This window comes from Camarhynchus parvulus, chromosome 5, assembly GCF_901933205.1.
Source record: "Camarhynchus parvulus chromosome 5, STF_HiC, whole genome shotgun sequence".
Lineage (NCBI taxonomy): Eukaryota > Metazoa > Chordata > Aves > Passeriformes > Thraupidae > Camarhynchus > Camarhynchus parvulus.
Window position 1 is genome coordinate 53,352,115 of NC_044575.1, and position 27,212 is coordinate 53,379,326.

A 27,212-nucleotide genomic window follows, 5' to 3' on the forward strand; every position below is an offset into this window, starting at 1 on the left:
GGCTCACATGTAAGGTCTTGTTTTGAACAGCACAGCACATTCTTTTCCTAGCCATTTGCTTATGAAGATGTTTTCCAGAGCTACCTGAGGCTCCAAATGAGATGTTTATAGTGAGACTGAGTGCAGAAGAGAAACTGTGAGCAGAGAGATTTCAAATCCAAGCAGAATTGTATGTGAGCAGATGGAGGATGAGATCTAAAAATAGACTTTTTCCCTACTGTGACTGTCCATGTCACAAAATCATTGTGCAGACTGGCACAATCATTTGTCTTGAGGGAAGCTTAAGAAGCAGGGCAGTTATCAGAGCAGATGGACAGAGCTCTTGTGGCAGTTGTTTGCACCTTGTAGTATTTCTGTGGTACTGACACTGAAACTGTATATTCACTGCATGGATATTTTCCATATATATTTCAAGATATTGGCATTTAATCCTTTGAAGTGCACAGCTGGGAGCAGACTGGCAGTGACTGGGTGACATGGTCAGTGTTTTTTCATCTCTAAGGCTGTTACTGCTTATTGATTTCATTGTGATATGGTTTGTGGTTTCCTGTTGAGACCACATGTAACACGGTGCTCAAACATACAACACAGAGATAATTCTTGTCCTGGACACCTGCAGTCTTGCCTTTCTCATTTTACTGTTTTAGGAGAGTATTGTCTATTGATATTTTCTTGGAATGTGCTGTTTCAAGGTATCAGATCTCTGAACAGCAAAAAAGGATGGATTTGTCACCAAGCAATTAAGCTTTAGTTTTGTCTGGTTTTCTTATTTCATAATACAAGTAGTGGATTTACTTTCTGATTAACAAAGAGGTGAAGAAACCCAAAGTCTTTAATCTTAAAGTAGGTCTGATAGTGGAGAAACATAATCTACCTTGATATCTTCTATACCTACTAAGAGGATTAGAAATATTTTAAATGTTTTTGCAGCTCTCTAAAGCTTCTAGTACAAGTAAACGCGAGATTTACACTGGGTTTGAATATTAATGCATGGGTGAAAATGCTGTGAAGTGGAGCTGTAGCTTGGCATCCAGTGTTGCTGCCAGAGCCAAGAACTCAATTCTGCCCTTTTTCTAAGAAAAATGCTTGATTTCTTCAACAGCCCTGCTGCTTCCTTCAGGTAACAGTCAACAAACTGCAGGAGTGTGGAAATCTGGGCCTTCACTAACTTGCACTGGTGTGGGTTTTTCATGTGAAACTTGGGGGTGGTAGGAAGTAATGCTCTGAAAAGATCTACTTTTTAAAAATCAAAAATAAAAGAATTTGGGGACCATCCTGAAGAAAATAATTTTTCCCTCCCCCTAACATCCTTCTTTTGGGAAATGCAGCTGCCATTTTTATCAGCTTTGATAACTTGCTTAATGTGATGGGTACTCAGGGGACAAACATTTTGCAAACTCAAAAATTTCACTTAACCATTAAAACATTCCCCGCTGCACGTAAACAAAACAGTTTTTTGCATTTTTGCTAAATGTAAATATTTACAGAATGGAAAACAGTGTCATGATTTCCCTGTTTTTGTTTGAGAGTGGTGTTTAGTGGAAAATTTGGGGAATAGAAATGTTTAACCAATGCTCCTGTGATTATTTCCCTTCAGAGTGATGCTCTGGGCTCGTGAGTTTGTACACGAGTGTGAGTTACAGCAGGAGTAGGTGCAGGCAGCATGGTGCTTTCTGTTTTATGCCTTTATCCTGTATGTCTTTGAGACAGCCTGACATTTCCTATCAGGAGACACTGTTTGCAATTGCTTATAACTCTGCTAAACTTTGTAGCTGTTTGGGATAAGAGTTTATTTTCCAGGCATCTGTTTTATGCAGTGTGTTCTGGATGCAGTAATTTATCTCCCTTCTTTGGTCTTTGCTGTGAGCAACTCTGAGAAAAATGCTGTTTTCTTCAGGTCAATTATTTAAAAGTATATTTAGCCTGTTCTTTGAAGTTCTGGCATTGTAGTAGAGCTGGGTCAGTGAAGATTTTCAAGAGTGAATGACTAGGTTGGAAGTGGTGGGTTTTGGTTTTTTTGCCCACACCGAGCGGCTTTGACTAAGTTCCAAACCTTTAAATAAAATCTGGAGTTTGAATGTGGTCAGCAGGGACTTATTTGATAGTATTGCCTTAAGTAATTCCATCTGGGAGTGAGGTTGGCCAGGGGATGGAGTGGAGAAGTGTCACAGGTTGGGTAAAGAGGAACTGGGTGCAGGTATCCACTGGGCTGGGGTGTGGATGTAACAGCAGCTGTGCTGGATTAGATCAGGGTACACCTAACCTGGCATCCCGACTCAGTGGTCAAAGCAGCTGTCAAGGAAAGGGCAAGAAGAAGCCAAGAGTGCAATGATACTTCTAGAATGCTTGTTCAACCTCTTCACCTGTGTTTCAGGAAGCTACAGGTCAGATCTTTGCATGTAGTGGTTGGATTTCTACTCTATAGAGCTTCACCAAGTGATGAAGATTTGGCCAAGTGAGGAAGTACAACAAGTACAAGTGAGGATTCTGTTTGTGCAGAGTGAGAGGAGGAGCAGCAGGACCTGGAGAAGTGGAGAGGGTGGTGCACATAGGGCAGAAGCCTCTCAGTGTGGGCAAAACGGGCATTACAGGATGTGGCTGCTGAGCAGCATCGCCCTTAGGCCTGACATGGGTCAAGACTTGCTATTTATTATTCTGGTGTCAGAAGAGAGCTGTGAAAGCTCCTAGCCAAGCATCTGTCACTGGTCCAGATGGGACCAGTGCTGCTTATGATACCAATTAGTCAGTTCAAGTGGTAGGGCCTTGTGAGCTGGACACACAAGTTCATTGTGGTGAATCACACAAAGGTAACAATACTGCGTTTCCATCTTTTTAGCTTGCTTTGTTAAAAAGACAGGGAATTACAAGCATTCTGGGCACTGAAGGAGTATTCTTAAGGCTGCTAAGTCAAGTGTTTATAACTGCAGAGCAGTTAGAACACACTAGTGTGAAGGCTGTCTGTGTAATCGTGCCTCTGCCCCTGTGTACACAGGCATGAAGATGCAATCTGTTATTGTGCCGTTCCCGGGTATTTTTCCCCGCAGGATCTGTTCTGTGTCTGGTATGCAGGGTGCACGGCGTGCTCCACAAATAATAGAGTGCAAAGATGAACCCTGCCTGTGTGTGACATCTGGTCAAATTAAGGTTTCATTGACCTGATGTATCCTGCCTTCCCTGGGCCGTACTTGATAATACCATGTCTCTCCTGTGTAGTTTAGTAAGTGCATACATAAATAAGTGTGAATAGGTGTGGTTGTCTACAGTGTTATGCTGGGAAGAAGCAGATGGTGAGAACTTGGTAGATGATCTTTTTCCTGGTCCTTCTAGGTGGATTCACTACAATGCAGAAGTTGTATCCCTCCATTGCTCATGTATTTCCAGCACTGGGAGCTCCCAGAAGAAGCCATGAGGAGTCTCTGCTGGTTGTTGTGTCTGGACCTCCTTCCCCATGGCAGTGTAGGGTGGGAGGCTGTAGTCAGGATGGGGAGATGCCCCACCTGTGCTATTTGACTGCAGTTATCCAGAGGGTATGAACAAGCACCTGAGTTAGTCCCTGGGTGTTGGGAATTGCCAAGAGTAATTCATTAGGTGTTACAAAGGAAGTGTATTACAGAAGGGAATGGGTCTAGCCTTGGGAAGGTGCTGCTTTTTGACAGGTAGTGTTTCCAGGTGCTGGGACAGCAGTTGTGGGAGGAAGGATGCACATCCTGTATTTCCAGGCCTAGAGTTGTTGTTTTGGCTCTTCCTTGTCCCATTGTGTTCTGTTAATGTGCCGTTGATGGGAGGAGGTTGTGATGCCTGATGGCACTTGGGTGTAGGAGGCTGGAGGCATATCAAGACTGGCAGACCTGGGAGGGGAGTTCATCGCTGGAGGCAGGGTAGGGAGAGAGGTGATGGTGGCACTGAGGGCAGGTGTTTATTAGGGTTGAGAGGGCTTCATGCACCTGGCAAGGTGCTGGAAGCCTGGATTGCCAAGAGAGGGTTTGTCCCTCTCTGGAGTGGGCAGAGAAAAAAGGGAGATATATCTTCCTTGTATGAGATCCTGATCCAGGCCGTAGCAGCTCAGCTGCACTATAAAAATTCAGGCTTGTGTCCCACCTAAAATGATGCTTTTCCATTCCTCCTGGGTGGCCATGTAAAACAAAGGAAAAGCCAGTGCATCTGTGGGCAGTGTGCTCCCTACCTGAGGTCAGGATCTGACCCTGGGTCACTTGAACCACTTTACTTTGGGAATGGGGAGCCAGTGAGCAAAAACCCATTTTACCCCAAAATAACGGGTTAAGTTTTTATGGGAACCGTGCCAGCCTCCAAATCCCTTTGCCAAGCTGTGGGGATTACAGTTTCATTTTCCTGGGGGATTTCTCTCTTTTGTTCAGTGCCTTATTTTTCGCTTGAATACTCAGGCCCTGGTTCAGCCACAGGCCTGCAAAGCCCATGATCTTGGCTGCAGCAGAGCTGAGGGCAGGAGCCTCTGCAGCCTGGGAGCTGTAAAGAGAGTCCAGCCCCAGGATGAGGTGGCTGCACTTGCTGAAGAGATTTGTCTGCTTAGGCAGAGTCATTAGAAGCTGGCAGCACCTGCCCCTGGGAGCCATCAGGCTGCCACAGGGGTGACACACTTGCAACCAGCCTGGGGCAGGATGGAGCATTCACTGATATTCTGGAAAAGTACTGGAGGGGCCAATGCACACAACGCTGTGAGATGCTTTGTGGTGAAAGAGGAGGACCCATCTGTGACCCAGTACCCCTCCTGAAAGAGGTGTTCACATCTGTCATTAAATGTTATCCAGCATATGTTTACTTTTGAGGAGCAAAATTCACATTTTAGGCCAGAATGCCTGGAAACGGGTTTTTGTTGTTATTGTTGTTGTTTTGTTGGGAGTTTTTTTGTTGTTGTTGTTGGGGGTTTTTGTTTTGTTTTTTGTTTGTTTGCTTGTTTGTTTTGGGGTTTTGTTTTGTTTTGTTTTTAATTTGGTTTTGTCTGTCTCCATTCTAAAGTGGGACACCAGCAGAGGTTTGTATTTCCTTACTGGGACGCTTGTGCAGAGCACAGTATTGGCAGAAATGTAACCTGTTCACTATGGAAAGTATTTGAGTAACTGTTTTATTGCATGCTGCCACCAGAACGCTGCAGTTATTTTGTGCCAGAAGTGCACAGCAGACTGCAGTGAGGAACAGGGAAACTGCTCATGTTTGTTTATTTTATCTCCAGTGCCACGATGCCTCGCGGCACTGGCAGGGCTGAGGTCCAAATCTCAGCCCCAACCGGTAGGTTTTCACCCATGGTAATTCTCCTGAGAAAAAAAGTAGCATCTGTATCTGCACAGACAGCTGAGCTGTGTCTGCTCCCTGGCCCTGTGGGGAAACACAGGCTGTCTGGCTGTATTTCTCCTCCTGCCTTCCTAAGCAGGTCTTTTTGCCTTGTGGATTTTGCTTGGCATCTCTGCAGCTGATGCTTCCATCCCAAGATCCCTGTTCTCTGGATCAGACCCCTCCCCAAACACAAAGCTGTAGGGTGTGTGCAGCACACGTAGCCACAGTGTGATTTGTGCCTCTGTGGAGATTCCTGCAAGCTTTTGAAGCTGATTTTGCTGTTTTGATGATGTATGCAGTTTTGAGAATCAAAGTGAGCTGCCTGGTTGCATGGCTGATTGGAAACTGGTGATCCAAGGTGTTGGTACCACTGTGAGACTGGCAGACCCCCAGGTACCATTCCTGTGTTTTGTACCATCTGCTTAACATGACTGTGGAAGAAAGAAGAGCTATGTATAAAGTACCTCCATCCTCAGTTATATGCTGTGTGTGCATTTTGTCTACTAGGTATTTAAAACATGATGCATGGTAGGTAGTATGACAGAAAAGCAACACAACCTTATATTAGGAAGTGATTTGAATGTCTGGAAATTCCAGCCCTGGATGAGGGCTGAGTGTAGTAACAAATCAGTGCCCATGTTTTCCCTGCAGAGAAGTGTAAATATTCTTAATCAGAAAAGCACACGTGTTTTCCTGAGAGTTGTTTTCATTTGATAACAGGTCCAGTGTTGGGACATGGTGAGAATGCTATGTGCTTCCTTCATTTCCAGTCTCTTGGACTGTAGCCTTGTTTCTTGCCTGAAGATCACCACTGCTTACCTCCCTTCCTTCTTTTCCCCTTCTCAACCTCCCCTGAGGTGCTCCAGCTCTGGTTTGGTTGTTTGGATCTCTTACCCATAGCTCAGGACTGCTGCTCTCCCCATCACAAGTGCTTTTCTGGTGAAACAGATTAACTGCAAGGATGTACTGGTTATTTTTTGCTTTTGACATCTGGATATAGGTAATTGAGGTTTCTTAGTAGCACTTTATTGGAAATTCTGTTGTTTTTGGTTTTTTTTTTTGGACCCCTGTGTCTACTCCTGACGGACCAGTCTTGCCTTTGGTTGTGGAGGTCGTGGCTGATCATTAAGCAAGACTCAGTATTTGGTACATGTGTGCATTTAGGCTAGAAGTCCTCTTATGTTAGTGATTCAGTCAACTTAATTGCAGGTTTTCAATTTATAGATGCCTAAAATCTTTCCAGTGAAGTTGCAGATGGCTGGGAGCTCTGCACCCATGGGCAGCTCTGTAATGTGTTGACTCAGGCTTCTTAAATCACTTTCTGTGATTCAGCAGGTCACTCCTTAGAAACCACTGGCCTGCTGGGCTGAAGTGACTGTCCCTGGGCTCTCAGCTGTTGCCAGCATGGAAACTGGTTTGTCTCCTCTTGGGCAGTGGGATTGAGGGAGCCTGCTCCTCTCTGCAAGAGACAAAAGCACCGTCAGCCGCTGGGTTGCTGCTGGCACTGCGCACAAGAGCAGTTTATGTTAAATGTGACTGATGTTGAAATAAACCACACCTCAGTTCTCAAGTAAGAGTGACCTTTGGCAAGTCTGCATCAAAATAAATAAGGTGTGATTTTAGTTACTTTAAGTTGAGTTTCCTTGGAGACAGGCCCCTAGGAACTCCTGCCGCCAGTTCCTGTGATGTTTGCTGGCTTAACGTAAACAAAACTAAGAAAATTCCTCTCTTCTCCACAAAAGCATGAAATTTCACAGAAGTGCAGTCTGCATAACAGTTTGCCTTGTTCCTGATGTGCTCTTAAAGAGATGCTGAGAGGTTGGATGAAGACGGTGGGTCAGATTTTGCATGTTGTTTTGACTCTTTTTGCCATGGGCTTTCTTGGACGCAGCTGAAACTTCCTTGGAAAACAGGGTGGCATAAATTGGTTCCTTTGGTGACCTCTTTCTCCATTTATGGAGGGGAATATCATGTTGCAGGAAGACATGTCTGTTTCCCTGAGATGACCCCCATCTGACTGGGGACCCCTGAGTGGCTGAAGTCAGCTGTTGTAGAACACAGCAGACCAAGGGCTGTGCTCAGTTACATCAGGGTCAGATGCAGGGCAAATTGAATTTTTCTGAGACAGCTGGTTCCCAGAAATAAACTTCTTTTTAAGTGACCTGTGATCCATTTAAAATCAGATACCAGATCTGCCCCAATTTTTTGTCTGGGTTAACTTTTTGGGCTGGAAACCTTTCTGCTGTTGGAAAGGAGCTAAATGCTTTGCTCTGCCTCTAGAATCTGTTAATCTTTAAATGAGCCTCCATGATGTGCTGTAAAAAGCTAAAGCAAACACTGCTGCAGCAGTTTATCAGCATTCCCTTGTATCTCATTGGGAACAGTGGCATCCACAATTTTGAGTAGCAGGGGGAATCACAGGGATGACAGATCACGTCTGTGCTGGGCAGGCTTTGCATGGTTGCCTGTGCGTGGTTGTCTTTGACTCCAGTGCCATGAAGCACAGCACATAAATTCCCATGGACAGGGAGAGGGATGGTCATTCCCCTCTGCTGTGTAGGTGAGGTGTGGTGATCCCTCCAGGAGCCCTGTCCAGAGCAGTGCTCAAACATCCAGATTGTTGTGGGGACAGGCTCTGGGCTCACATCCCTCCAAAGGTTGTGAGGCACCATGTGGCAGATCAGGAACAACCCCAGCTTGTGGATCAGCTGCTGTGGTACCTGAGGCTGGAGACACTCCTGTCCTCAGGGCCATATGCTGAGGTGCAGGGCATGGGCAGTGTCCCTCAGCTGTGCTTACCTGGACCATCCTCACCTTGCACTGCTCACACCTGCCACAGCCACTTGGGTCACTGAAAATGGACTCAGGAGCTGCACCTGGTGTGGATAGTAGGAGAGAGAAGCAGTAACTTCACTGCAAATGTTTGCCCTGCCTTGAGGTCAGGGGTCAAACACCAAGTGTGGGGATGGCATGGGGGTGAGGGGTTTGTGTGTGCCCCCCCAGGAGGGCTTTGCTCTGTGTTGCTTCTCCTGTTTAGTGCTCAGCATAGCAGGAGGCACAGGTGGGGTGTCCCCAGCCACATTGTCTCTGCCTGTCCCACCTGTGTTTGCATCTTTGGGGGGTGATTGCTGTCCAAGCAGCATCAGTTGGGCAGCAAAGCCAGAAGTGCTTCCTTGGAAGTCCTGCAGCATGTGGAAAACTGTATTAGTGAGGAAGCTGGAGGCAGGGGATCACTTGCCCCTGTCCTCACTGCCTCTGCTTGGGGTGACATGTCATGAATAGTGTGAGGGACATTGCAAGGTGGAGGGGTAATCTTGTTGTCATCTTATTGCAGGGGTTCCATACTGTTGTCTCCTTATCACAAAAGTTTCATACCTTCTTGGTACTTCTCATGGGCAACTCCTCAGAGCACTGACTCTTCTTCTTCACAAAGTACCAAACTGGCTCCAGTTCCCTTCTCAACCAACCAGCCATTCCACTCTTTTGTAGCACTCTTCTTCTCATTGGTTACAGCTGTGGCCTGTTAAAAGTCAGGCCTGTTCATAATCTTTGATAATTGGCCCAGCTGCAACTCCTTAGGGGTGAGATTACTTTCTACACTATCTTTATTTTTTTATATTCTGTCCCCCTGCATATTCTGGCCAAGTATGTGCTTGCTTCATATTGGTACTTCAGGGTTATTCTGGAGGATGTGTGTCCTGGGCTGATGGGTGCTCTGCAGGGGAAGGAGATGCATTTCTCAGGTGTTGTGATACTTCCCATGTGCTTGACATTGGCAGGGCAGAAGAAATTCCTGCAAATAGTAGCAGTTTGTGTGAAAAAAGCCTCTTTTGTTTTCACCAAGGAATTGCCTGAAACAATCCTTGCCTCTGCATGCTTGCAAGAAGCCAGATAATGGCTTGCTGAGAGCGGTGCTGTGGAAACCAGTGTGTCTATGTGTCTGTACTTGGCAAAAGGAAAAGACTTGCAGCAAGAACTTGTTGGTTGGTGCCCAGGAGGATGAGGATTAGCTGATTTGGAGCCTGGCTGGTCTCCCTGCTCTCCCCTCCCCTGGCCTGAGGTACCAGGGAGGTCTCAGTGCTGTGTGTACGTGCTGATGGGGTGACTGCTTCCAGTGTCTGCCTGAGGTCAACTGCAGCAAGCATTCAAGTTATGAGAGGCAGCAGGTCTAAAAACAGACAGTCTGGTGTCTTTATAGCTGTAACACACCATATTTCAAAATTATTCATAGATCTTGTCCTAGCACTTCTTTCAGAAGTCTGACATGATGCCTGCTCAAGTGTCACTCTGTTTTGAAGATAAGGTGCATTACTTGTGCATTGTGACAAAGCCAGTGGCAACAGAGCACTGTTAAGTTCAGTGTACACAAATCCAGTTTATAATTTAAACTTTCTTGGAGTTGCTTTCTTTCTCATTCCAGGTTTACTAACGTCTCTCTAGCTTGGAACACATCCTAAAATCTAAATCCATTCCAGGACATAATCCTGGGAACAGTATAAAATTTTGGGAACAAATTTGGTTTGTAACTCAAGAAAATGATTTTTTTTCTCTTTGAAAAATAGGAAGAAATGATTCCAAATAGGAGCATCCCTAGTGTTGAGGCCATTGGCCTCAGCAGTTGAAAAATGGAGATCTTCTAGCTCATGCTGGCTCAAATCCTGGCCCCCAGGCTTTCAATTTGACTGATTTTGTTCAGTGTGTATTGATATAATTTATTGAAATTGTGGCATAGTCTTGACAGCCTTCAACGATTTTTTAAAAACTTTTTCTTTTCCCTTCTCCATGAAAACAGCATATTGTCTTCAAACTCTGCAAACAACCATGGAAGCATTTACTGCTTATCCTTCCATTATTTATAGCAGTAAATAGTTATTTAATCCTCCCTGCTGTCCCCCTACCCCCATGAAGGCAGTTTAATGTCTCAGTGTTGCTCTGGTGACCAGTGTCCCTGTGCCTGATGCTCATTTTGTGCTTCCATTGCCAGTCCCGCAGTGTGGATAAGCAGCACGCCGTCATCAACTATGACAAGGACAAGGACGAGCACTGGGTGAAGGATCTCGGCAGCTTAAACGGGGTAAGTACCAAACCTCCCAGCTGGCAGGGGTGGCCTGGTGCTGTGCTGAGTCTGCAAGCACTCATGTGCTGGCTGAATCCTGCTCTCAGACCCTTTTGGGTCACTGCAGCTGTTGGCACGAGTTAAGCCAAACATGCATCATTATTTGCAAGGCCTGAGGTGGAGGTCGTGTAGCATCTCATCTTGGGAGGAGAAAGCTTTGGTGAATATTGTATTGCTTTTTCCCTCTCTGCTGGTGTCCTTGCAGAATGCTTCAGGGCTCACAAAATTATAAAGCCTCTTGCAAAAGGGGAGGAAATAAATTCAGTTTTATGTTGGGGATGTTAACTGTAAACTGGTAGAAATTCTGGAGCAGCTGTTCAGCATGAGCAGGGTGATCTTTTGGTGGTTTCATTGTCAGTGCATGGAGTGATTTATGAGGTGGTGAGACATTTAATTTCATTGGGGAGAAACTACTTAAAACCACCTGTTTTTTTTTTTAATAATAAAAATTGCTTTTTTGCCTGCCTTGAGCCTGGTTTGCATGAAGACCGAGGAATACTGTGAGCACAGAAGAAGGAAGTGAGCCTGACTGATTTTAACCCTTGCTCTGGTTCAACTGATGCAGTGGTGTTAGACACCTGAATTCTGTGATATTTAAATACACCATTGTTAAAAATGTCCAAATGTCATAGCATGCCTCTGTTTTGGTAGTTTCTTCATACAAGTGGAGCTGTTCCTCTGCTGGAGCAGGCCTAAGCTAGATTCACATAATTGTCTTCCCAGTGGGGGTTTTACTGCAGCCATTGTTTCATTGTTTTGGACATAGAAGCCCTCCACCATCACAGCCACAAAACCACAAGATGAGCCCAGAAACTTGTACAAAAACAGTGGCTAAAGCAGCCCTCAACCATTCTGCCTCCTCTGGCATCTGAACACAGCAAGAATGAGTGCTAATCCTTCTCAGCCTAATAGCTGAAGGCACAGAGCCCTGCTGAAATGGGAATATTTCCAGTAACTGGTCTGGACTCTAGCTGGATCCCTGGTTCAAAAGCGATGGTATTTAACTCATGATGGCAAAATAGCAGCTAAAGATTCTGCTAGCAAGGGAGGGAAGACTTGCACCACTAATTATTTTCTATCTTCACATGCTAAAGCATAAGTACTTACATCATTTTAATAGTAGACTTATACGTAGAGAGGCAGTGGAGTAAAAAAGAGTTACAGCAGTGCCTGTTTCTGCAGCTGATCAAACACTTCTGTTGAAAAAGACTGTTGTGGCCAAACAAAATTTTGCATGCAAGAAACATACCTTTATTTGAAAATTGTCAAAAAAAATTGTTTTCCCCCCTGAAACTAAAGAAATCACTTTTGAGCACCTTGATTTCAAATCCGTTTTCAGAATTTCTTTTTATTTTGTATTTGAGTAGTCAGGAATGCATTTATGGCTTTGCTGGATAATCTGGTTCATATTAATTGTCAAAGTGTTTTATATTGTTTTATTATAGTGTTCAGGTAATTCTGCTGTCTCTATTCAGAGGTTTTTGTTTTTAAGTGTAGCATTTCTATCCAGATTAAGAATTTTAGTGAAGTTACTTTATCTCAGTAAACATGGACAAATAGGTAACTATCAAAAGGGGTTCTTTCAGACTTTTTTGGAGAAAATTCAGCAAACAATTATTCCTGTTCCAGATGCAACTGTTGTGGGTTTTTTAAATATTAAAAACTTCAATGCAAATTGGAATTCTTTGCCTTTTAACTAGCTTCACTGTTTTTATTCTGAAATTACAGGCCTGTTTCCCAGCTCTTCTGTAAATTGCCAAGAAACTGGGGGCTGTTGTCTGCTGAGATTCTAGTTTCCTGCTCTACCATGTATTTTTCCTCTGTGGTTAATACTAGGTCTTATCATGCATGTTTTGCTTGGCTGAGGTGAGAAGACAGAAGGAAAAGACTGTGCTGCAGTCATGAAAACATGTAAATTCATTTTCTAGTTCAATTTTGTTTCCTCAGCTGCATTTGCATTAATGGCACAATGCCCCAGCAGCAGGTTCCTGGTCTGAGAGGCTGGGTGAATCCCACCTTGCCAAGTAGGGTAACTCCTGGTGTCTGGCTGCCTCAAATCCAGCTGTGGGAGAGGCTAATCCCCATCAGCACTCTGGGGTTTCTTCAGCCCCTTCTTATTTTTGTTTGGCCCAGGTCATTGCAAAGGCACATGAGTTTTATTTATGAAAGATGTCCATGCACGCTTGATTTGATCCTCGGTTGGTCTGGGAGAATTTTTTCATAGTGGGTCCCCTCAGGAAGCACAGAGATCAAAGACATTTATTCACAGCTGTGAAATACATGTCTTGCACCTTTAGAAGGATGTTAGTTCTTTCAGCCTCAGTTAACTGCCTGGAGCATGGGAAAAAGGGGTGGGTGAAGTTTTAGCACAAGGGGTTTGGTTATCTCGGACAGTGTGGCCTCAGGTGTCATGGTGATGCTGCTTCAAATTTTTTTCCCATTTCTCTGTGCATTTTCATTTCCCCTTCCTCTGTGATAGGCTTTGCTTGTTAAATTATCAGGCCTTGGGGCTGACACCAGTCTTGTTTGGCATCCAGCAGAAAGCTGATTCCTAGCTCAGTAATTAAGGGCATGAGTTGCAACCGTTTGCTGGTTGAGATGGGTGTAGGAGAACCAAGAGCATTTGAAGTTCCTAACTTCAGGCGCCTCATTTACCTGCTCAAGTCAGGGACTAAAATTGCATTTGCAGCTGGTGCAAAGGAAATCTCCCTACAGGTCCCTTCACAGCACCTTGCTTTGAAGCATAATTGGGGTGCTCTGACTTGCCCATGGGAGCTACTTGCTGGTGTTGGTTTTTCCAGGGAACTTAGCTCCTAGCTCCTGCCTTGGTGCTGGCACACTCTGAGTACGTGCAGTGCCATCAGCAGATGGCCATGGGTGCCCTCCAGGAGCACCATCCCTCTGAGATCCATCACCCTGGTACCCTCAGTCCAAACCCATTCCTGTGCTTGTGTCCTGCAGACGTTTGTCAATGATGTGAGGATTCCTGACCAGAAGTACATCACCCTGAAACTGAACGATGTCATTCGCTTCGGCTACGATATCCTTTGTGGAGAGGATGGGGACTCAGGCTCTGTTGGGGTTTTTTGCTGCTGGCTGCATGGAGAGGAACCAGGGCAAATTGTGTCTACTGAGTAAGGTGTTTGTTTTACCTCTTGGAGCTTTTGGATGGCTCATGAGCTTGTGTTTCTCCACCATCAACCTGATTCAGAGCACATTAATCATGATGCCTGCTTTTTCAGATGCCTGGGCTTTAGATCAGGCTCTGCACTGGCAGTACTGTGGAAGTGCCTCTTCAGTCTCCTCCGAAGGAAGGGTTGTGGTTTTTTCTTTTTATTTGGGTGGCAACTGTAGCTGGTACCAGCTGGGAGCAAACATAGTTCATATATTTTTGTATGAACTAACATCTTCCTATTTTTTTTCATTCAATTTGCCTTGTTTTATTAGTTATTTCACCCAGATGCTTTCTTTCAGACAATCTTCAGCCTTCAACATTTAGCTGTGGAGCTTGTGGCCAGACCTTGACTCTGTACTGATTAAAGTTTGCCTGGGCAAATTGGTTCTGCCATAAAATGCAAGAGTAAATCTTTAGCAATAGCACATTTCACCTCTAGCAAGGGAAGATAGGTTGCAGTTATTGCTTTATTTACAGACCACAAATCCTGCCAGTGTCTGCTAAAACACCTTTGCTTTCATCCATTTGCTTTTTTACCCTGATGTGACAGTATGGCTGGCTATAAGAATAGATGCTGACATGCCTTTCTGAGCCTGAAGAGCAATAGTGATAAATAGAGGCTCCTATTGCTGTCTTTTCATGTAATCTGATATTTTTTTCACTTTTTTTTTCACTTTCTTCTATCTGCCAAACTTTGCCCACTCAAGCTGAATTTAGAAGTAGCAAGTGTCTTCTCCAGTTTTGTTTTTTTTTCTTTTCTGGGGAGATGTCAATTAAAACAGTCCAGACATTTCTGAGAATAGGGGCAGAGACTAAGTTTTACCATTTGGTGGGGGAAAATGTTTGGCTGGAAAACTCTTGTGCATCCTTGACCCCAAGGCCACATTCTTCCGCCTTTTGCTGTCCCCATGATAATCCATTTGTGCTTGGCCATGCTTTAGCCCTTGAAATACTCCAAACCTTTAGCCTTGCTGGTCTCCCAGGGATCTGGTACTTCAGCTCTCAGCAGTGACAGTGCAAGAGCACTCACTTGCCACCAGGATTGCTTAAACTTGCGTGTGCCATCCTGGATCTGCAGGAAAAGAGTTTTCTGGGCCATGGATCATAATTTGGGTCTTGGTCACTCTCCTCTGGGATCCTGTCATTAAAGGTGGTGTCTTGCTGTGCATGTGAAATCTGTTGAAATCTGTTACAAGCAACGTCAGCTGAAACTTTTCTTGACTTTGCAAGTGTTTTGGGGTTTGTTTTTTGTTTGTTTGTTTGTTTGTTTTTTAATGTAGCTCCTTGTGTTTGTTCTGGTCTCTTGCTGTGTGAGGAAGTGCACAAAAGACTTGCTGTGAACTCCAGTCCTGGAAAGGCAAAAATCAGTGCCTGGAGCATGGGTGGGTTTTAATGGCTGCAATACCAGTTTAAACTTCTTACAGAAAACAATTCTCAGCAATGAGCAGCTGAGTTTAAGTATTTGGTCCTGCAGCCCTTTCATGGATATTCAAGTGAAATGAATGATTATACTTATGACTTGTAGAATTTAATGCCCTCAACAGGAAAATTTTAAAGAATGTAGGTTTTAGAGTAATCTTTTTAAGATGTACGGTACCTATGGCAGCTATAAGGTCTTTCTCTGCTTTGCTGTTTTGGTGCCACTCTGTTTAGCAGAGCTTTCTGTGCACACTGCAGTCAGCCTGGTGTGGATGGCAGCATCTCCTGAGGTCTTGGAGTCACTGTGTCCCATTGCACGAGAGCATTTCTCTTTTCCATTTACAGTTTCACTTACTGGCTGTGCAGAGTTTCCCTGCTAGGCCAGTATCACTGGGTTTATTTTTAGTCTAACATTTTCCATCTTTCCTTTTTCCTCCACTTTGCTTTCTGCTGTGCTGATTGGGTTGTTCATGATGACATTCCAGATGCCAGCTTTTTTCTTTTTTTTTTTTTTTTTTTAATACAGCATTGCTGAGGATTATTGCCTGGGCTCAACCATGTGAATGCCTCCCTCCCTAAGAGGTCACAGCAGCTCATGACCTGATTTACTTTTCATCTAGAAAACTGCAGTGACTGAAAGGCCTTGCCAGGGCAAGAGAGCACCATAGTCCCAAGGATTTGGGCAAGGAGCTGAACTCTGCTGCTCCCTTATCCAGCATGTGAGACTGGCCCATCTTGGCTAGGATGCTCAGTGATCTGTCTGAAGCCACCAGCCAGGTGGAGAGGATCAGGGTGTGAGCTGAGCTGGGGCTCTGGGTGCTCCCCCAGGTCCTGCACAGAGTTGTTGGTGCTCCTTCAGGCTTCTCCTGCTCGGATCCCCATGTCTGCTGCCCCTCAGCTCTCCTGGATCTGCCCAGCAAATGTTATTGTGCACAGCAAAGACCGTGCTGGACTGCAGCACAATCAACTTTTACTACCCTGTGTATTTTCAGACTTTCTGGTTTTATGATCCTGTTTTCTTTCTGAGACAAAATGTTGAATTTCTTTGTCTGTTCAATTCCTTTGCATTTTCCTTAATGAATTTTCTGTACATTCGAATATGTATGTCCTGGAACAAATTCAACACAAAGTCCCAGAAGAAGCATTAAAGGTAAGAGTGGCTGGATGCAGTGCACTTAAAAAAAAAACAACTTTTAAGTACTCTAGTGATGGTCAAGCAGACTGAAATATTGTAATACTCTTGATGGCAGTGAAATGTTTCAAAATGTGCGGCTCTCCTTGGATTTGGACTTAATGAAACCCTCCTTTGAGGAGAGAGACACATTTCCCAGTTATCTCAACTCTGATCTCCTATCCCTGTGCTAGCATGTAGATCAAGTTCTATATGTTCATGACTGCCAAGAAAAAAAAGGTTACTTAAAGCTGCAACATGTTAAAGAATAACCAGCACATGAACTTGTGGGTGAAGCACAGCAGAACTTTTTTCTTCCCAGAAGTGGAGCACAGATGTCTTTTTCTGAGCATGGTGACTTATGCCAGCTCCACCACACCTCCTCAATCAGGCTGAAGTTTGCTTAATTTATTCATGGGTATCATCTCATTTTTGCCTTCAAGCTCCCAATTTTTACTTACTGAGCAATCAGTCCTCTTAGGAGTGAGGTGTTTTTTAAACATTGTTCAGTAGCAGGTAAGAAATATTCAAGCATCCCCTTATCTAAGGCAGAAAAGCAACCCCCTCTGGGCAAGAAAGCTGTAATGTTCAGCTGTGGGACTGGGCTCTCAGTGCCATACATCAGCTCTTGGCTAGCAGATACTGCCTTCCTAGCCCTGGTTCCATGTTTAGGACTTGGCAAGAATAGGAAATTTAACAGCTAGAATGGGGCAAATGATTCATTGAACTTACTCAGGGATGATCTGGATGGGTTCACCCTTTTATTAATTTACTTGTAATAAACCAGCTTCTAAATAGCCCATTTACTGTGTTATTATGGGACCTGTTTTAAGGTAGAATCACTTTCCTAGCTGGGGAGGGGGTTTGGAGAATATAATTAAAATAGATTCCAATTGCCTTTGCTGAAAAACAGAGATAATGCAGATGGGAGCCCTGAAATAATTTATAATGTTCCTTTAAGAACAAAGGGGATTTCAGGATTTGAATCCTGAGTGGAGAATGGCCTAAGCTCTGATTCTTCTCAGTCTATTTTTTAAAGGATTTTCTAATTAGTTGTTTTGCAGAGCTAAGTCACAGTGACCTTCTTGTGTGCTAGAATTGTCACTTAATGGCTTCCAAATGGGGTACTTCTGTTCTGTAGCTTCTTCTCAGGTGTGCATGCTTTTTGTTGAAGGAGTTTTGGGTGATCTGTTGGTGGGGAAGAGGGGTTCACTGCTGTTGGTGTCTCTGCAGCATGAGAAGTACACCAGCCAACTGCAGATGAACTACAAAGGCCCGGCCATGAAGAGGGTGGAGCAGCCCATGGAGCACAGCGTCTACACAGAGTCCCCACAAGCAAAGCTGGAGAAAGGAGAGAGGAAAGCAATTACAGGTACCTGCTTGGGAACCAGTTCATCTGGATTCTGAGCAAAGTGCAGCTTGAGCCCTGTGCTGGGTTATGATTCTGACAGTAGAGCCATGTGGGTTGCATTTGGGAGCAGTTCTGGAAGGATCATCTTCCTGAACTCCTGGATTATTCCAGGCTCTGGGTTTTTGGAGATTCAGTCTCAAAAAAAAATTCAGCTGGTGTGATGGCTCCTACATGCCTTGTCGCTGTGTGTGTTCTGGAAAACCTGTGGGCAGAGCAGGTTTGGTAAGTTCTCTGGCAACTGTCTGGTTTATTTTTAATTTCCTAATCATGAGCTGGTGTTTGAACAGAGGGTGACTCAGAGTAGAAAATGTATAGCTGCTGTGGCATGGTGCTGGCAGGCAAAGAAGCAGCAAGCCATTTCTTTCACAAAGCCCTGGATGGTTTTAAATGGCTGTATTTCCTAATGTGTCAACATGTGGGATTGAAGCTGACTGCCAAACCGGAGATGTTTGCTTCAGGTTTGCTGTTCCCCAACTTCAAACCTTTTCTATTTAAGAAATTCCTTCTCTTCTCCATTTTGTTAACAACTGCTGCCTGCCTTTAAAGATCCTTTGTCAAACTTGGTTCTTCTGTGTTCCCCATTATGGTTTGCCAGGACCTTGCCTTCTCTCACCCATTTCACCCAAATTCCTGCCTCCTGTGTGTGCTGTCCTGACAGGTCTCTCCCCAGTTCTGGTCAGGTATCAGTTCATGGCTTTCTGGAGCTTGCTGGTGTATGGGAGGAACAAAAGTGGTTTTAAAGCCTACTGGTGACATGACTGCCAGTGGTGGTCTTGTGGCTTCAGGATGGCAGAGCAATTGGAAAGCTTTAGGGCTTAGCAGGGGGAGTTGCCCACTCTGTTGGATGAAGAATCAGGCAGGAGGGGGATGAGCAAGTAAAAGAGTGAGGTAAACATCTTGGGTGAGTTTGCCTAGAGACAGGTATGGCAGCTTTCTAGAAACGAGTACAACTTTGGGTAAATCTGTAAGGCTTCATGATAACTAATTGGAGTGGGTTGATTGACCATAATCTCCCATGTATTGTCCTTATGAAAATCCCCCTAAGCTGGCACAGTGCACTAAAACAGGGATATGTTCCTCCCTGGTCTCCTTGCTGTCTCCAGCTGTGTGGGAAGCACTCCCATTTTCTGCACCAGAAAACCTTTCTTTGTGTTGCTTTGGCTGTGTCTGTGTGGCTGTGTTTGGGACTGAGCTTTAAAAGTGTGAATGTAAAGGGATGGAATTGTGGATGAGTAAGTGTGACACTGGTGAGGGTGAGAAGAGGTGAATCCCACCAGAGGAAGAGCTCTCCACTGCTTTTCAAGGGGCAGGAGGCTCTTGGAAAGCTTTGCCAGTAACTGGAACCACTTTGTGTTTGCTACTGCCTGGTTCCATGACAACTCAGTTTTTTATTCTTGCCACCTTCCAAAATACACTCTCATTGATTTTAACCTACATAGCATAAGCAGTGGATATTTGGAACACCTTCAAAGCCAGGACGTTGAGTGACTCTTCAGCAAGGTGACCCGTTTCTCTGGCCTGTGATTTGCAGACCTGCATTTTGTTTCTGTCATCTTCAGTGGGCACAGACCAGAGGTCTGAGGCAAAACGGGCTCTGTGTTCTTGCTGGGGACCAGCACTGAAGTATGTCACATGCAGTGGGACTGATGGGCAGAGCTAAAAAAATCTGTAGAGTGCTGCTAACCCCACTGAACTATAGAGGAAATCAGGACTTTTTGTTTGAAGTATTTTGCTGGATTGGACTGAAGCCTGTGGAAACAAGAGCCTGAGCATTAAATCAGTCCCTGGCTCTCCCAAAAGCATCTCCATCACGTGAGCAGAATGATCAGTGGATCCCTTTCTCATCTGCGAGGTGGCTAATTCACCTTGTCCTCAGCTGCACACATGCACTGTTTCTGCTCGGCTGCTGGGAGCAGTGGCAGCAATTTGAAATGATTAGTGAAAAGAAGAGTGTAGTGTTCTTAAGGGGAGTGGGCTTGCTTAGTGGCAGCAGAAAGAGGCTTTAGGGAAAGAGCTGTTTTGCTAAGCCTGTAGGTATTTAGCAATTTGCATTGACTAATTAAAGCAAGGTCTGGGCTGACAAAAGCCTTTAGAAGGATCGGTTCCCAGGGCCCGGGTGGAAAAGAGGCAGAGGGAATGCAAGCTTTCAGGGAAGAGGTTTAACAAAACAATGTGAACAATTAGAGCTGCTTAGAAATGGGAGGAGGTGAGGGGCTGAGGATAAAGAGATCCAGGGGAGTGAATGGGAAACAGTCAGTTTAGTCTTTATGCTGTTGAATTTGCAGTTTCTGGGTGTATGTTGCCTGTAAGCAGAAAATCGTCAGTCTGTGAAATGTTTGAAGCAAGGACCTTGGTTAATTCTATAGCTTGGAGATGGATATGAATAAAAGTGTCCACAGCTCAGCTAGTTAATGCTAAAAATAGCTATTAGCTCTCACGTCTAAAGCCTTAAGTTATCAGGAAGCCAGGTAGAGCCTTGAACTGAGTAGATTTCAAGACAGTCACAATCCTTATTCCCATCTGTTGCTACCTGAGTTGAGGTACTTGATGAGATAAGCTGCTTTGTGGTCTTCTGTTCTAGGCACCTGGTTAAATCCTCAGGCTGAACTTAATTTTTTGTTTTTTCAAAGCTGCCACAGCCTGATGGGACTGGGTAATCCTGAGTCTGATGACTAACCTCTGAAAAACTGCTGCAGGCCTGAGTTTCCAGGGGTGGAGGCTGCTTGCAGGGAAATGGGCATCATCTCTTGCAGGAGTAGGACCAATTGCAGGAGCTTCTCCCGGGATCTGTGAAATAGGTTTGCTCACCAGGTCAGCGTCCATGTCATTAGCTAAGTCCTCTCAGCAGAGTGGACAACTTGAAAGTCTTGCTGATGTCCAGGGCTGAGGTCAGCCGGCAGCATGGATGGAGGCAGTGGGAGCTGTGCCCAGCTGTGAAGTGGTTTCCATGGTCTTTGGCTGCTTTCCCCATGAGATCATGGCAATAGCTATTTAGACACACAGCTCTGCCCTAGCCTTTAATTTAAGGGAGTGGTGTTATATCTGCTTTTTTGCCTGAACTAGAGTGGTGGTAACTGCAGCATGTTTAAGGTTTGACCATGTGATTGATACACGTACATTTGTGATCATCAGCCTGATTTGAAAGTCCCTGGCATCTGTGTATGTTCACAGCAGGTACAAAAGACCAGGGCCCAGATTAACCATGCACATAGGAAATAAATTGTGTAGCAAAGAGTCAGAGAACTGCTTTATGATTATTCCTGCTAGGTCTGAATCCTCTATTTTGGAGAGTGAAAAAGCAGAGATGTAAGGAATTAATTTTAAAATGCTGTAGCTAGATCATCTTTTTTTTTCCCCAAGGCCTCTGCTGTAAGAAACCTACTCTGCATCTTCTAGAGATGGACATTATTGTTATTAATAATGAATCAAAAACAGTTTGACTTAAAGGAAGCTGGATTTCTCATGCTTTTGTTATGACTTGCAGTAGCGAGCTTCAAAGCTGTGTGTGCTTCTGTGAGCAAAGAAATTTGCTGTTGCTGACTGTCTCTCCCTCATGATTGTGTGAAGCTTTGTGAAGATTCAGGCACAGCACAGTGGTCAGTCCTGTCCTGACCACAGGGGACACCTTCAAGGGAAATCAGACCCCTCTGTTTAGTGGGAGCTGTGTGCTTGTCTTGAAAGCTCTTCCTCCTGCTTGATGATGGAAAGCAGCTTTAACACAGTCTTTCTTCTTTGCCTTTCATCACCTGGAGTGCATTTCTGGTTGTGGCCTTGTGTTCTTCGTGATTCACTTCTCCATAAATACACCCTTTGTATTGGCATGTCTCTCTCTTTTGGTGCCTCTCCTTCAGATGATCAATAGTTCTGTTTTAATTTAACAGGCCACATTTTTTCAGACTGTTAAGCAAATGAACTTCCCTTGTTCTGTGCTAAAACAGCCTTCATTTTTCCTTTTGAGTGACTGCCCCAAGGACTGAAATCCAGGAGCAGAACACGTGTATGTCAGTGGTCTTCCCTGTATTACAGCATCACTGGTAGCTCAGTATTTATCTGGCTGAATGCTTGTGCTGACCTCAATTCAGTTATCTAAAAGGATGGTTTTCGGGCTGCCTGCCTGAATTGATGAGCCAAGAAATATGTCTAAATGAATTGGCACCATCTGGGCAGCCTGGCACAGAGTGGAGAGAGGTGGTAACGAGCTGCCATCAATTGGAGGAAGTCTCATGTCATTAAAATGAGTGAGCAGTTCATTTTCATTGGTGTTCCTCCCTTCACTGCTGACTTGAGCAAGCCCCGAGTTTCTCTGCTCTGGCAAGAGCATCCATCTTACACTAAAACAGAGCAGACAGGAGGTGGCTTCAGGGTGCTTTGCACGTCTCAGGACACAGGCAAACATGCTGCTCTGGATGCTGCAGGTCCAGGTTGAGGTTGCTACCTAAAATGGATCCCAGCTGGTGAAGAGCAAAGCCCGCTGGCACAACTGCATGTGTAGCTGCTCCCTGGCCCACTTCTGTCACAGCCATCTGTTTATCTGCCTGCCTCTCGTGCTCTTCCCCCTTCCCCTCCCCTTTTTCTACAATATTGTTGTGTTAGAGCTGGAGCTGGGAGAGGTGTCAGTTGTGCTGGCAAATTAGAAGGGACAGAAGCTTCTGACATGAGCAGGGCAGCAAATTCATGCAGCTCTTTGTGCTGGTTTTGGCTGGGGTAGAGTTAATTTTCTTCCCAGTGCCTGGTATGGAGCTGTGTTTTGGATTTTTGCAGAACACAGAGTTGTTAATACAGAGATGTTTTTGTTATTGCTGAGCAGGGCTTACACAGAGCCAAGGCCTTTTCTGCTCTCTGTACTGCCACACTGGTGAGGAGATTGGGGCTGCCTGGGAGGGGACACAGCCAGGACAGGTGACCCAAAGGGACCACAGGAATATTCCAGACCATATCACATGCTCAGTATATAATGTATAGAAGAAAGAGGAAGTGGGAGAGGATGTTTGGAGTGATGATGTTTGTCTTCCCAAGTCACTGTTATCTGTAAGGGAGTCCTGATTTCCTGGAGATGGCTGAACTACCTGCCTGCCTGTGGGAAGTGCTGAATGAGTTTCTTGTTTGGCTTTGTTTCTGTGCATGGCTTTTGCTTTCCTTAGTAAACTCTCTATATCTCAACCAATGACTATTCTACCTTTTACCCTTCTGATTCTTTCCCTGATCCCACTGGTGGGGGAGTGAGTGAGTGGCTGTGTGGGGCTTGGCTGCTGGCTGGGGTTAAACCTCAACACTCTTCTGAAGTCAGAGAAATTTTACTCTGGTTCAGGATCTGTCTGCTTTCAGCAACAGCCAGGAATGACACTGACTGTGTCATTTGACAGTATTACTCAAAATGCAAATTAATATGAATGCTCAGGGGAAATATTAATTGCTCTTAAAATATCAAAACTGTCCCTGAATAGCAAGATACTGACTCCTCAGCTTTCCACCTGTACTTTTTGCAGTTTTAAAATGAAGTTCCTGTTCATTGTGCAGGTTGGGAGAGGAAAGGAGTGAAATGCCACACACACACAAATGTGCAGTTTTGTCACAGATGCTGTGACAGGCGTTGCAGGTGGGGCCATGTGAGCTCTGTGTCATTGGGCATGAGGAACCTTCTGCTGCTGTGCAGTGAGTGCAGTGCAGTGTCTTCCACCTGAGGGCCCCAGATCTGTGCACTCTGGCCACCTGGTGCACTCTTTTTAGGTGCTCCTGGACCTGCCCTGGGGTTTTGACTTTGTGCTAGCTTTTGTCAGAGGGGCAGTTAGGGTAATTCCCAAGTACCTAGGGGCCAGGGGAATTTGAGACAGCAGAGCTGAATCATCATTCTTTATAAATCCTTTCTTTTCTCCCTTCAGCTTCAGTTGTAATCCCAAAGTTCCTCATCAACAGAAGAGGTCTGACCAAAAGTCTGACTTACTCCCCTGGCTGCCTTTTCCTTGGAGTAGAAAAGCTCCTGGCCAACAAAGGCAGAAGCTCCTGTGTTTGTACTCAGATAGGACACAGATCTTAGGGCAGTTTCTGGGAAGACTTCTGTCCTGCAGGATGGGTGTGAGCTCTCTTAGCTCTCTTCTGCCCCTCTGGACACAGAATTGTCTTGGAATAGATCACTGGGATCTTCTAGACCAGGGGGCCTTTGGGATCCCTTTGGGGCTGGGGTGTGCTGGAGACATGAGTTGTTAATGAGCTGCAGCTCCTTGCAAGATGCAAGCAGTAACAGCACCGTCCTTGGGCAAGGTACTGCCTGTGCAACAGTGGAGTGCAGGTGGTCTTTGCATTTCATCTATAGGGTAGTTGATCCCTTTAGGCACAAATTACCTCAGACATCAGCGGCTTTTGCTAATGGATTTGTGTTAAAGTGCTGATCTCCCTCCCCTGGCTTCCCCCAGATAGCTGCCTCTTGGCCATCAACCCTAACGTCTGTACTACAAGCCAGAGGGTAATAATCCATGGTGTGCCCAAGGTGCCTGACACTGGTGGAGCAGATCCTGCATGGGTGGGGTGGGGTCTAGTGGGCAAGTTACAGCATGAAAAGAGGATGGTAGGTTTCTGCTAGGCTGTGGGACGGAAGCTCTCAGTCTAGGAGAAACCAAACCCTGCACTGGAGTAGGGTTCACTGACAACCTTGTGAATAGGTTTTTTATTATTTTCCCCCCCTCTCCCATGAGTGGTTTACCCATCAGTTATGAAACATATTGCTTGGCAATTCCAATTTATCATGGTGAGAAATGCTTCCTCCTTTGAACTTTCAAAGGCCGCCCACATAATAGGAACATGGTTTATCTTCCATGCACTCCAGGCAGGGAGGAGAGCAATACTTTCAGCCTCTTTTGATCCTCAGTGAGAAGGGAGGCTGTGTGGTTATCTTTGAAACACGAAGAAGATCTCTAGAAAAGGGCCTGTGGGCTGCATCCGTAAAGCAAAATTTTTGCCTGTGGACTGTCAGTGTATGAGCTTATATGTCTGGAATGATCCTAGGACAAAAATATCTGAAGTGGCCACTGGGTCTGTGTAGCTTTAGAAACAGCAGCATAAAATCAGGCTGCTTCTTTAATTTGAGTTATTTAATTCCCCTTCCTTTCCTGACTTCCTTTATGCAAACAACTGCTTTCTGTCATGTCCCTACTAAAGCAGGGAATGCAAAATTGCAGGGCTGTTTGAGAGCTGCTTTGCACAGAGCAGTGTGTGGCTTGAAAACCACGAGCTGAGCAGCAGCTGGCAGTAGAAGCCCAGCTATGGCTCTGGAGCTGGAGCCAGGGTTTCAAGACGTGGCCAGCTACAGCTGCTGTGAGCAGAGGCAGAAACAGCCTAACCAAGCTGGATCTTAACCTCAGCCCCTGACCTATCCTGGTGTTTCTATCACCTCTACATGAAAGAACAAAAACGACCTTTATTTGCTTCTCTTGAACTATCAAAAAACTGTAGTATTAACTCTGCCACAGGCAAATTGGGTGTATTCTGTTTGTTTGTTGCATAAACAGCAGCAGCCCAAGGCACTGCCATAGCACAGCCTTGTTTTGTGGGATACAAAACGAGGAGCAGTGGATCAGCTCCGCTGAGTGGGTGTCAGTTGTTGCAGTGAAGCCCTGATCTTGCAGTGAGTGCTCACTGAACAGAGAAATAATGTAAGCCTGGCTCTTCTAGAGGAAATTCTCCATGAGAAAAACCTCTGTCCTGTAATGACTATGCAAATCATTTGGTTTACTATAAATAAGCTTTAGAGGACAAGAGTTTACTGCTTCTTTATGAAAGTGTTAGGAGATGGTTTTACTATTTTTCCTAAGTTTGTAATGCTTCAAGAATTTCCTGTTGGGGAATGTGTGTCACTTACAGTGGGAGTGGTAAATAGTGCAAAAAATCCCTAGCCTGGACACATCCAAGGACATGATGGATCAAAAAAGGGTAGAGCTAAAGTCTTCCCAGTTAAGGTGAGGAAAAAAGATTTTCACCTGAATTGCAGGTGAGATGAAGACAGTTTTGTGGTTAATGTTTTGTAGTCTGTCCTGCCAAAAATCTTCTACTTTTTGTGTATAATAAGGCAAGAAAGGGACAGAAGCCAGTATCTGGGAAACACAGCTGTGAAAGACAATGAAAGGAGGTGAAGTTAGTATCTTGCAATAGAATGTAAAAAGGAAAAAAATGGGTGAAACAAAGAAAAGCCTGAACATATTATTATGTATAATTTGCTGTTGTTATAGCTGTGGTGTAGCAGGTTCATGGTCTCCTCTGGACCTGCTGTTTTTCCCCTTTTGCTATGCAGTTGAACCTGGTAAATTAGTATTTTCTGTGTTAAAGTATTTGCTTATCCTCTTCCTAGAAACGAATACTTACCGCACCCCTCTGTATGGGCAGCCCTCCTGGTGGGGGGAAGATGATGCAAATAACAAGGAAGAGAGAAGGCAAGAGGAACATTACTCAGGTAATGGAGGGGACATGGGGTGGGAGAAGATACAGGACACAAAATTTTGGCACACTTTTGATATTTACTGTTTGAAGCTATCCTGTTTCAAGACTTGTAATTACTACTTCTTTTTTGTGCTTGTATTTGCATGTTCCTGTGTATAGGTTGCTGCTGCTGAAACTGGAATAAGGGGGAATTAAAATGTTTTCCCTAAAACATTTGACCATTAGAAACAGCAGTTGTGGAGTAAATCACTAAGTTTGTTTTAGAGTTAGTTGTGTACATGTATCTATTTCTCACCTCATCATCTTTGGGAGCCATTTGGTCTTAACACTCATGTTGTCAATCTGTGTGTATGGAAGAGGCATCTTGTTTTCACTTGTGCAGTAAATGTGATGTTTCCATCAAGCATGTGCTCTACTGCACAAAGAAGTGTTTTATTTCAGTTCCCACACAGTGTATCTATTCTCTAGCAGAGAGGGGTTGTGATTAGTAGCCCTTCCAAGAAGTTGAAACAAGTGAATTAAGTAGTACTGAAAAAATGTTATTTTATCCTTTTTTTCCCACTTTTGTAGAGAGATCAAAAGAGATAACCCAACATGAAGAGGAACTGAATGGGAATATTTCTACTTATAGAGATGCCCAAGAACAATCTGTGTTTGCCTTCCGGAGAGAGCCAAGTTATTTTGAGATTCCAACTAAAGAATTTCAGCAGCCATCAAAATCTCTGGAAACACAGGTCCATGAGATCCCAACAAAAGATGTTGATGCTGTGGTAGCCCCTGTGGTACAGAGTCATGCCTCTTTCACCATTGAATTTGATGATGGTACCCCTGGTAAAATAAAGATAAAAGACCATGTAACAAAATTTTCACTCAGACAGAGAAGACCCTACAGTAAGGAACCAGCTCATACAGAAGTGATGTCAGCAGAGAGCAAAGTGGCTGACTGGCTTGTCCAGAATGACCCAAGCCTAATGAGAAGGCAGTCTGCAGGAGATGATGTTTACAGTACCAAGAGTGACCTGCCAGTTCATGTAAGGACGCTCAAAGGTGAGTGAATGTCTTGTCATGTGGACATAGCTCTCTGTTGGCCATGCAAAATGCAGCCTTTCATAATAAAATATGAAAACCCTTCTCCTATCAAGGAGAACTGGACTTAATTATCTCTGCTCTAAATTTGCAAGAT

The 27,212-nt window shown here is 44.7% G+C and overlaps 1 protein-coding gene across 7 annotated transcripts in view; it reads left to right on the top strand.

Annotated features, from left to right (window-relative positions):
- CEP170B (centrosomal protein 170B) overlaps window positions 1–27,212 on the top strand; it is a 58,525-nt gene that overhangs the window by 3,448 nt on the left and 27,865 nt on the right. For all 7 annotated transcript variants that reach the window (XM_030949192.1, XM_030949194.1, XM_030949196.1 and 4 more), the window contains exons 3-8: window positions 10,295–10,384; window positions 13,388–13,466; window positions 16,112–16,170; window positions 17,425–17,563; window positions 25,941–26,042; window positions 26,600–27,076. In XM_030949192.1, coding sequence (XP_030805052.1) covers window positions 10,295–10,384; window positions 13,388–13,466; window positions 16,112–16,170; window positions 17,425–17,563; window positions 25,941–26,042; window positions 26,600–27,076 — 946 coding nt within the window. The remainder of the gene's footprint in view (window positions 1–10,294; window positions 10,385–13,387; window positions 13,467–16,111; window positions 16,171–17,424; window positions 17,564–25,940; window positions 26,043–26,599; window positions 27,077–27,212) is intronic.